Genomic DNA, 11,253 nt, shown 5'->3' with positions numbered 1-11,253 from the left:
CTCTCTCTCTTTTAATAAAAAGTGAAAGAATCCCTAAAAACTACTCCAATGTATTAGAGAAGTAAATCTCAAGAAAGTTTAAAAGTGCCTGACACATTTCTTAACATAAATCACTTCCTATTGTGAGAGAAAGTTGAGGCTATCAATTTGCAAACTTACCTCTACAGTTATGAACTGTCCTTATTGCCTTCCCAAACATTCTCAGGGGAAAAAGTACTTTCTATGTCAAAAAGTATCTCTCTCTATAAATGACTCTAAATTCCAACACTTCTCATCCCTCCCTGAATCTTTCTCTATCAGTTTACCCTCCTTTCCTTTTTTTTTTTGATCAGAACCTTCCTAATTCCTCCTAAGTAAAAAATATGCTCGAGTCTCTTTCATCCTGAAAAAATAACACGTCTTAATATCCGTATCCCACTCTCCCACCTGCCTTCTGGTCACTCAAACTAGAAAGTACATTTCAAAGGATTTTGTTCTCTACTCCCTACATTTAGTCAATTAAATAAGATCTCCTCAATATTTCTCCTTTACCTATCAAAGCCATAACCATCTAAGCTAACAGCTTCATTACCACTTGTGTGAACTATTTCATTAACTTATCTTTTCACTTCTAGTTTCTCTACTTCAATCCATTTAACACATTGCTACTCATATAACATTTCCACATGTACAGTTCCAGGCACTTTACTCCTCTGCTCTAAAATCTTCAATGCCTCCCCACTGCTCGCTCAAGTCTTCACATAGCACTAAAGACTATAGGAAATGATGAAATTTAACTTTCTAGTCATGTTATTTTGCCAATCTCTATCTCCAAATAACAAAAATGTTGCTATACGAGACAACTAACTATATGCCACTCTTCAGTTTAATGAGTATCTATAGATGCTTAATTTGTATTTATAATTAACCCATGTACTTTTTAAAGGCTCCTCCTTTTTTCATGAAGGCTTTAGGCAGACAGGCAAGGACAAAGATTTTCACTAGAATTCCACAGTGCACATACTTGATGGTTCCAGCTGCTAAGTACTGCTCAATGCGAGGTCACTATAATTAGGGAAAAACAGACTGGCTCACCTGAGCATCAGCAAGCTGTACAGCAGGAAACCCTTGGTTGGCTTCTTCTACACCTACCACATCATCCTGACTAGTGCTATGCTGAGAATGTGTCCCATCCAAAGTATTCTGGTCACTAGACAAGACAGTGTTGAAGTCTGAGGCTGAGGGTATTGTAGGAAGATTGGGTGCAACACCTAAAAGGGCAAGTGTTCAAAAATAAAATCTAAATTACTGGGAAATGAAGACAACATAAAGGGGCACAGCAAAGTAAACTTATGAAACTTGTATTATAATTGTATTATCAGACCATTTAAGTTGAGAAGGGGAAAAATAGCACTTTCAGGTTATTTTACAGGCATGATTTATTAATAGAAAATGAAATTAAACTTTATTTTCAGAATATATCACTCATCCTCGTACAGGAAGTATGTATTAGAGCCAGTCACTCCAAACTATAAAACTTTAGGGCTGGAAGATCTTTGAAAAGCATTTGATATCCCATCAGCTTTGCAGTAAGGGACAGAATTATAGACAGTAGCAGGGCTACAAAAAGCAGCTGCAGCAGGACAAAAGCCATAGGCGTCACAGAATCCCACATACAAACTTCTTCCCCACTATGCTTTCCCAAGGTGGAACAAAAATGAAATGGCACTATTTCTTTCTTCTGTACTCCCCTTATCCTTTAACTCGCCAGGCAAAGGACCTGTGATAGAGAGGAAATGTTCCTTTCTGGTTCTTTTGAAATTTAAACTCTATGAAGTAGTGAGACTAGCTCCAGAAAAGTGCTGAGAGCTGGTAAAAGCACCATCCTTCTATCTTCTTCAACCAAGGGCCAATACTAAGAATTAGCACGTCTTAGAGCTCTTAAGAGTCACAATTAGGATCAGTTCCAGATTCAAAAGTGGTCCATGCACTGGCAAAAAAAAAGGACTGAGTAAGTAGTCATATATCAACTACTTTTCATAATTTCACATTTTTTGTCTGAAGAAAATTTACAAGTGATCCTATAGCTGTTACACAGATTAATTTCAGCTGCCCTCAGTAACTAGGTTCAAAGGCTACTTCACATATTCTTTTAAAAAATATATACACATTTTTACAGTAAAATAATAAATGCATCTAGTGAATTTGGAAAAACAAAAAATGATAGCAAAGAATAGGAAAGAAAGAGTGGCTCCATTTATGTTACTGGAAATAGCCACCAATATTTCTTTGTGAATCCTTTGCCTGTTTTTCTGCTACTTATAAATATTCCTTTAAAATTAATAAATTTTCCTCATTTGTTTCCCTCCTTGAGGGCAAGAATCTTACTTTATTCCTTTTAGTACTCCTTCAGATTTAATTAAATATTTAAGTAAATATTTAAGTATAAAGAGTATATAGATGCTTGTCATTATGCCTCAGAGGACTCTGGATAAGCTGAAAGTATCTTCTGTATTGTAGGTACATGATGCTGTAATTATACTTTGCATTTTTTCATTTACCTCCTCTTGGTGTTTTGAAAATTAAACCACACACATTAAATGGAAGTTTTAAACTCTTTAAATTATATATAATCTCGCATTTGACATATTTGCCTTTCCACAAGAACACTGAGAGACTGCTTACGACTCTCTCAATTGCAATATTAGCAAAGGCATTTCATAAATGAGCCAATTTCAACTAAACAGTACTTAAACGTTTGAGATTTTTTTTACCTATCCTCTGAAAAACAGGATTTTAACATAACTTCACATGTACCCCTTAGATGGTTAAGTAAAATAATGTGATAGCTCAATACCTGTTGGGAGACTATTGTGTCCTGATTTTGTAACAGGAGATTCTTGCACCACACTTCCTCGATTACCCACAGCATTTGACATCCAATTATAGAAACTCACAGATGATGGTTCAGATAACAAAGGGTGTTCAGATAACATATCAGTGGCCATTGTGTTTCCTGAAAATAAAGTTTTACTGAGTATAGTATTATTTATGTACTAAGGAGCAGAAAATGTGATTTATTTTTTGAAAAGTCAGGTTAAATTATCTGCCTTTTGCATGTCTTTAAACTCACTGCACGATGCTGGTATTTGGATATTAAGGCATTAATAAATAATTTATTGCTATCGTAATGGGAAAAAATTCACTGCTGGCTGGCCTAGACAGCATTCCACACCATGCCTAGGTTGATAGTAATAGTAAATGTTGCAATTTAAAAATGCAAACTAAGGGCACGAGACACCAACAAGTTATAAGCAGAACAGTTTCCCAAAATACTTTCTCAAAGATAAGGTGTAATACAAAAGACAAGGTATGCAACCAAAGTATATATCTAAATAAACGTTAAGTCCTGTTTTTGTTTTCTTAATCTCCCACAGAAGTAAGCTTATAATTGTCAAAACTAAGGATATACCTGTTCTCGTTAGGGAGCTACTTTTCACCGCTGCACTACTTCTTTGAGGGGTTCCTTCCAGGAGGTTGTGCAAGCTTGGGAAGCTTCCAGTCAGGTAGCTGAGTAGGCTCTCCTTCCTTGGACTCTCCTTAACTGGCATGCCTGTACGTCCCACATGCACCGGAGAATCTGTGGCAGTGTCACCACTGGTATAGCTCAGAGAATGATACGGGTGAATGCCCTATAAAAAGAACAACATGGGGTTCTTTCTTATGCACATAAAAATGACTACTGATAACTGTGACTACTCACTGTTTTTATTACTAGTTATTGTTTACATTAAAACAACTGTGTCTATCTAAACAGTTTGTGTCTATTAGAATTATGGTGAATCCCAAATGTATGTAATAATGTTTTATAACTCTACAGTACAATACAAAGGACAGCATTTATTATCATTCATTTAATTTTAACAATGATTAATGCCCTTTAAAATCTGAAGAGGGAGTCTGGTGGTTAAGATGTCTATCCCAAAATTCTTCATACTATACTACTCTTCTTGGTACTCTGATAATAATTTCTTGGTACTCTGATAATAATTTCTGTGTTAAGACCTGATTCTCTGTAAAGCTCTAATATACCAAAAAGAATTTCCAGCAATTCTCTGAAGAAAAACAAAAAAATCGAAAATTACACAATTGTCCAATCTATATCTGTTCTGTCACATCTAAGACTGGAATTCCAGATCAGTTTAAAACAGTACAAAGAAAGACCATGCAGACAGAAAGATCCTGAAAAGCAGAGATCTGAAACAAAGCACTTTTAATTTCAATTCTTTGGACTTCTGTAATCCATAAACAAAGGAATGCTCAAAAACATTTCTGAGAGAGAACAGCATTATAGAAAACACCTAGGAACTTCCCTGGTGATGCAGTGGTTAAGAATTCGCCTGCCAATGCAGGGGACATGGGTCTGATCCCTGGTCTGGGAAGATCCCGCATGCCGCAGAGCAACTAAGCCCGTGCACTGCAACTACTGACCATGCAGTCTAGAGCCCACGAGCCACAACTACTGACCCCATGCGCCTAGAGCCCGAGCTCCATAACAAGACAAGCCACCGCAAATGAGAAGCCCACGCACTGCAACGGAGAGTAGCCCCTGCTCGCCACAACTAGAGAAAGCCCGCACGCAACAACGAAGACCCAACACAGCCAAATAAAAAAATAAATAAAAATTTAAAAAATTAGCAAACACCTAAATATGATCAGAGCGTCTGGAAAAACTATAAATCAGGAAAAATTCTGAGACAGATTAAGGGGTGGAGAATTTAAAGCGTTCCATGGGCTTCCCTGGTGGCGCAGTGGTTGAGAGTCCACCTGCCGATGGAGGGGACACGGGTTCGTGCCCCGGTCCAGGAAGATCCCACATGCCGCGGAGTGGCTGGGCCCGTGAGCCATGGCCGCTGAGCCTGCGCATCCGGAGCCTGTGCTCCGCAACGGGAGAGGCCACAACAGTGAGAGGCCCGCGTACAGCAAAAAAAAAAAAAAAAGTGTCCCAGCCTTGTAACTATACTGCAGAAATAGAATAAGCCTATAGCCCAAACTTTAAAAAATGTATATCAAATTAAATGTTTTAATTAAAAGAACAATACTTACACAAAATAAAACTTTCAAAAGCACAAAAGACTAGTCAATAAAAAGTATCTCCTGATCTCCAGTCTACTAGATCCTTTCCCCAAGAAGTCCTCTTAACCATTTCTTATCTATCCTTATATAAATAATTTGACTATATAAACACATATACATATTTATCCTTTTTTAACACACAGATACATATTGTCCTATACTTTATTTTTACTTGAACCAGTGCACTTTGGTGATCATTCCACATCCACTTAGAGACCTACTTTATCTTTTTGAAGTCTTCATAGTAGGCATCCATATGAGGGTACACTAATTTATTAGTCCTCAAATAGTCATTTGAGGTGCTCATGAGCTCATAAGTGCTCATGTTCTTGAGCATTCATGATCATTCATTTCTTTAGAAACACTTCCCGGACATAGACATACTGCTAAAAGGCATTACATTTAAAATTTTACATTTAAAAATGGACAAACTGTTCTTCAAAGAGGTTATGCCAGTTTACACTCCCACCCAGTACCGTATGAAAGTGTCTGTTTTCTTACATCTTCACCAACATATACTATTAAACTTTCAGATTTTTCAACCTGACAGGTGGAAATGGAATCTCATTTTATTTTACATTTACATTTCTTTAATTAGAAGAGAATACATTTTCATATTTGTATATGAATTCCTCTGTGAACTGCCTTTATTTTCTATTTGGTTGTGCCTTTTTAGTGATTAGGAAGAGATCCTTACACATTAGGAAATTAGCCCTTTGTCATATGTCTTTCCATTTTGTTTACAATACTTTTTTTTTCTGTGTAGAAATTTTATATTTCAATATAGTGAAAAATACACTTTACCTAATGGATTCTTGGTATTAATTATTAATTTAAGATTATACCCAGACTGTCAACGGAAGTTAAAATATTAACTATTTACTGTTTTCAGTGCTTAGAAAAGGAAACTACCAAAAAATAAGTAACTCACAACAACAGCAAATAACTTACTAAGTGCTTACTATGAGCCAGGTATTGTTCTAAGCATTTTTCATGTATCAACTCCATTATTTCTTACAGCAACCTTCTGAAGGAGGTTACTATTATAATCTCCATTTTTAACATATGAGGAAACTGACACACAGTGCAGTTAAAAACTTTAGTCACAAAGCAATTAAGTGGCAGGGGCAGGATTGAAACCAAGGCAGTCTGACTCCTGAGTGGCAGTCAACCACTCTGCTATCCATATGTCTTATTTTATCAAGCACTGGTTAAATTTCTTAAAACAAAAAAAATGTAATTAAAGTCATAAAACTAGCTTAACTCAAACTGTATTTTGATCATGTACTACCTATAAAACTTCTCATTAAAACTAATAACTGTAAGCTGATCAACATTTCAATATTGTTTTTTATTGAATACAATATTCAATAAGTTGAAAAGAGAGCCCTAAGGCTTGGTAGTTAAAGTAGTCCTTGTTCAATATTAATTACTGACTGTTGATATAATTTTCAAAGAAATGTGTAAACTAAAAGTTACTAATCATGTTAATTTCAACATAAAAACACTACTTGAATATTTAGGGCAAATACCTAATATTTACATTTGAGATAACAAAAGTTTAGGTCTTCTCTGTAAGTCTAAGTAACTCTAACCAAAGGCAGCAACAATGTACCTTTATTTTTAATGCAGAGTCACTATGGGTATGAGTCTTAGATAGTTTCCTCATTATCTCAGCTCCAGTTACAGGTCCAGAGCTACCAGGTGGAGGCCGGTTGGCTGTTCCCTCCAGCAGCATTGTGTGTTCACTGACTGTGGCTGAAACAGTTCAAAACAATAAGTGGGCTATAGATTATCATATAATCTTGAAACAACAACTCCAATGTTCCTGGTGGTGTAACTAAACTCAACTTTTCATATTTCTTGAAAAACTAATTGTGCACTCTGCTATAACATTCACTCTTCTGTCTTTTATTCTTCAAACCCCAGTCTTCTCACTCAGTCTCAAGAAAGGAACAAACAGCTTCTGCTCAGTCTTTCACATGTCACCCAAATGGCACAGAGATCAAAAACTAATTCAACTATGCTGAAGAAAGTACAAAATGTTCACAGATTAACCTAGGCATTTGCAGATAATTAGAAGGGATGTTTACTGCACTATTCTTTCAATTTTGGGGTAGACTTGAAATTTTTTTAAATAATAAAATCCAGCCTATTACACATAATATATTTATTTGTTAAATACAAAGTTTTTCTAATTTATTTTTTAAAAGCTTGGTAAAGTATTATATATAAATGTTCTGAAAGCTCTAATTTTAAGACTACTACCCTTTTCCATGGTACTTTTAATTTTTTTTCAAAATACCACAAGATAAATTTTCATTGAGTACTATATATCATGATAATAAAAATTATCCTTTGAAAAAGCATTTAAGTATGCATGTTATTTCTGTAATGCATTATCTACTGCCTATGTTCTGGCACAGTCATTATAATGACAGAATTGTGGGCTGAATGCATACCTCTAAACATTATACAAATTCAGAATCAAACAGGCAACAGGCAAAGTTCAAATCTTTAAAAGACTGGTATAGGGAGCATGATAAATAGACAAATAAAAATATAAATTTCAAAAAGAAATTCATGTGTTTCATTCAAAACATTCTAGTTATACAAAGATGTCTGTTAATTGTACTGGATAGATTAGGAGAAGAAATCTTCTGTATTTCACAAAATTAAACTTAGAAGTCAAGTCTGTATAAAGATTCCAACATTATTACCACTTATTTGGACTAATACAAATCATAGTTGTATAATTAAGCCATGACATTTCAAATTTGGGACAAAAATTATTAAAATTATCACAAGTATTAGGTTACCAAGTACATAGTATCTAGCAAAAATATTTACAAAATTACCTGCATCAAATTCAAATTCTGCTCCATCAGCACTGGTATCACTTTGAAGACCACCTCCATTGTCCAGCCCAAGCCCATCTTCATGATCATAGTGCACAGCTGATTGAGGTTTCAGGGGCTGAGCTGGTCGATGTAAACTCACTCCTTTAAAGGCTGGTGTCACTACAATAAACTTCATCCACTGCCTTGCCAGTGCAACTAAACCTTTCTTTAAAGTTACCAAAGCAGGAAGGCCATCACTCTGTAACAACAATGACATGGTTAGGAGTAATCTTACTGTAACAATAATAGTTACTATTTAAGTGTTCTGCATACATTTATTCATTTAAATCTCATAACTCCCACTTAGAGATGAGGAAACTGGAATTTATATGTTGAGTAATTTGTCCAAGTTTACACAGGAGAGTCACTATCTCAAGCTGACTATAGAACTCAATCGCTAAACACAATGTTGCATCTTTCTATCATAAACAACCCAGCAGAACCAGGTAAATAAGAGACTAAACATGGGGAGTAAAGTGGGATTCTCCTTAAGAAGCATTCAAAGCACTTCACCTGCTTCGCTCAACTGAAGAATTAAATGTATTTTGTGCTACCTGGAATATTCATCAAGCAAAGAGGAAATTATTTCTTTCAAAGATTAGGTAACCACCTCTATTTTAACATTAAAAAATTAATAAATTACTATAGTTAAATGACAGACATAGAAGGATTTGTAACTGCTTTGAAACTTAAATATATGATCAGTAAGAACTACATAATTTAGAATATATTTTATTCCACATGGTGGTGATTTTACGAAAGAAAATTTGCCTATTGGAGCCTTAGCCTAAGGAGAAAATATGCAACTCCTCTCCCCTTTCCTACAATTCCTTGTATTAGGAATAATAGCTTTGACTGAAGAGAGCCATTTACTAGGTGGCAGGAATCACCTCATTTACTTTCTGAGGAACATCAGGCCCCTTAGCCTGTCCTTTCATTCCTAAACTCAAGTAAGGAGGGTCATCTTGTGTTTCTTCCTCTTACATGGAGACCATATCCCGGCAGAGCATCCATCCGTGGGAAATGCCTGCCTGTGACTAGATGGGCAAGTTAAACTTGCACTGTGGATCTCCCAGTCTTCAATTCACAGGGTGGGAGTAGAAAGCACTATACCAGCCTCAGGTCTAAATACCTTTATGAAATCCATAATTTACTCCAGTTTCTTTCATTAGAGGTTATCAGGAGCTTGACTGACCATTAATAATACTGATACATTGATTACTAATTTGCCTAAAGCTTCCTGTGTATTTTCTATTGACCAGAAACTTGGAGAGGAGAGGGAGGTCCTCAAGCTCTAAGCCTCTAATCATGTGCTTCCATAGTGCTTTTCTAGTGCAGAGATATACTGTATTTATTCGTACACTTACATATTCCCCCCTCAATCATTAATTAGTCCTTATTTTATTAAACATTTCTGTGAAATTTGACTCTAATGATTACTCTCTTGCTTGAAATTCTTTATACCTTTGGTTTCTAAAACCTTCTTTCCTGGTCCTTCTACCTCTTCTTTTCCCTCCTCAGCACACTGTGTACCTCTATGCACCCTCTCCATGCTCCTTTAATTTTGGTATTTATCAGGGCTCCATCCCTGACCAGTTTCTCACTCAACATATCATCCCGAGAAGGCTCATCCATATCCGCAGCTTCTAACCCTTTCATGCTGGCAACTGCCAAACCATTAATTTGAGCCCAATCTTGTCAATAGCCTGGATATCTAACCACATTTCTCCTTTGGACTTCCCATACTCATCTCAAACCTTGTGGGTCAACGGCTACTCAACAGAATAGAGGCTTTTTTAAAGCTAACATGATTCCGGTAACTCACCATTGTAGCGTCATCAATGATGGAGTAATTTGCCTGGTGCAGGTAGTGATGTAGTATATTACACAGTAAACATGAAGGATTTTCTTGGAGAAAGCGGGCAACTTTTGTAAGTCTGTTGTATTTACTTCTTAAGGGAAAATGTACACTTTTATTCTGTAAAAAGCAAAACAACAGATTCAGAATGACACAGCAAAGATACAACAAACAAAAGATATCTAGAAATTAAGAACTTGCAGGTCTGATGTTTTCCAGCAATGATAATAAGGGATCATTTTCAATAATAAACTTTGTATGATACCTTGTATTGTTGAAAGACATACCTCTAACGCTTCTGTCATTATGCATCCCATGACAGCACAAATTCTCAGGGTTCCCTCGGTTTCTAATTTGTTTAAGGATGACTTGAGTTGATCAATGGGAACAAGCCATGCACCAACAGCTGGAGTTGCAGTGCTTAAAAGGTTTAGCTGCCTTTTAAAATGAAAAAAAAAAATTATAAAAACAAGTGTTAAGGTTTGTATTTCAAACAATCTCCCATATCTACTGTACTTAGTGGCTATTTTAGTTAGGCAAAATTACCTTTCCTTTTGACCACTAGATAAATTCTGAACATATAAGTAGGAAATGCAAAGAATAGATAACAGAAAATAAAGAAAAATATAAAAGTCTGTTAGAGGTGAAAAGAGTATATAAAAAGCTTATGGCAGGGTGACATGTAAAAATAAAACTAAAACCCTAGGAAAGAAGTAGGGTCAAACAAATTGGGAATAATGTCTATAGAAAGTATGAAGTAGGAAAGATGGAAAAGAAACTGGCAACCCTAATACTAGATATATCAGAAAAACAATTCAGAAAATACATGAAACAGAATTGTATGTTACTTAAAATAAAGAAACATCAAGGGATAGTAATATATTTTTAAAACTTTTTACCTAGAAAATGCATGTGCAGGAGATCTCACATTGGTGGGAGCTGCAAAACTAAACCAAATTTCCTTGATGGTCAACTTCATGCTACAGGAATCTGGAGGTGGAGGCATTAAAGGTAGATCTTTTTTCAAATCATCAGATTCAACTCCTTCATCCTATATAAAACAGGGTACCAAAAACATTAATGTATAGTCCCTTAAAACCACTAGCACAGAGTGTTTTACGAACAAAACCTTTCTATCAAATCAAGTTCTACAGATAATAACACCGTGATATAAAACAGGTAACATAAACCTTGCTCAGCCTAATCCTTATTCTGAGAAATACCTATGGATCCTTGAAGCTCCAAGGAGCACAGTCTGAAAAACACTGCATTGTAACGAACCATAAATCAGAGATCTTAGAACTAAAGTGTTTCTCTCAATCACTTCATTCAGTCACATTTGTTTAGGGATACTGTGTCTTTTCCTAGATGAGAGAAAGA

General features: G+C 35.6%; 1 protein-coding gene across 6 annotated transcripts in view; it reads right to left on the bottom strand.

Annotated features, from left to right (window-relative positions):
• The window catches only part of KIAA1109 (KIAA1109 ortholog), a 208,138-nt gene that overhangs the window by 82,567 nt on the left and 114,318 nt on the right, over positions 1–11,253 (bottom strand). For all 6 annotated transcript variants that reach the window (XM_029234854.1, XM_029234856.1, XM_029234857.1 and 3 more), the window contains 8 exons: positions 10,773–10,924; positions 10,161–10,311; positions 9,841–9,993; positions 7,974–8,214; positions 6,731–6,873; positions 3,452–3,671; positions 2,837–2,995; positions 1,075–1,250 (listed from right to left, as the gene is read on the bottom strand). In XM_029234854.1, the coding sequence (XP_029090687.1) occupies positions 1,075–1,250; positions 2,837–2,995; positions 3,452–3,671; positions 6,731–6,873; positions 7,974–8,214; positions 9,841–9,993; positions 10,161–10,311; positions 10,773–10,924 (1,395 nt within the window). The remainder of the gene's footprint in view (positions 1–1,074; positions 1,251–2,836; positions 2,996–3,451; positions 3,672–6,730; positions 6,874–7,973; positions 8,215–9,840; positions 9,994–10,160; positions 10,312–10,772; positions 10,925–11,253) is intronic.

Source organism: Monodon monoceros, unplaced genomic scaffold (assembly GCF_005190385.1).
Source record: "Monodon monoceros isolate NGI ecotype Baffin Bay Population unplaced genomic scaffold, NGI_Narwhal_1 Super_Scaffold_20, whole genome shotgun sequence".
Classification (NCBI taxonomy): Eukaryota; Metazoa; Chordata; class Mammalia; order Artiodactyla; family Monodontidae; genus Monodon; species Monodon monoceros.
Note: the sequence above shows the minus strand (reverse complement) of the source record. Positions and strands in the feature narration are given on the sequence as shown.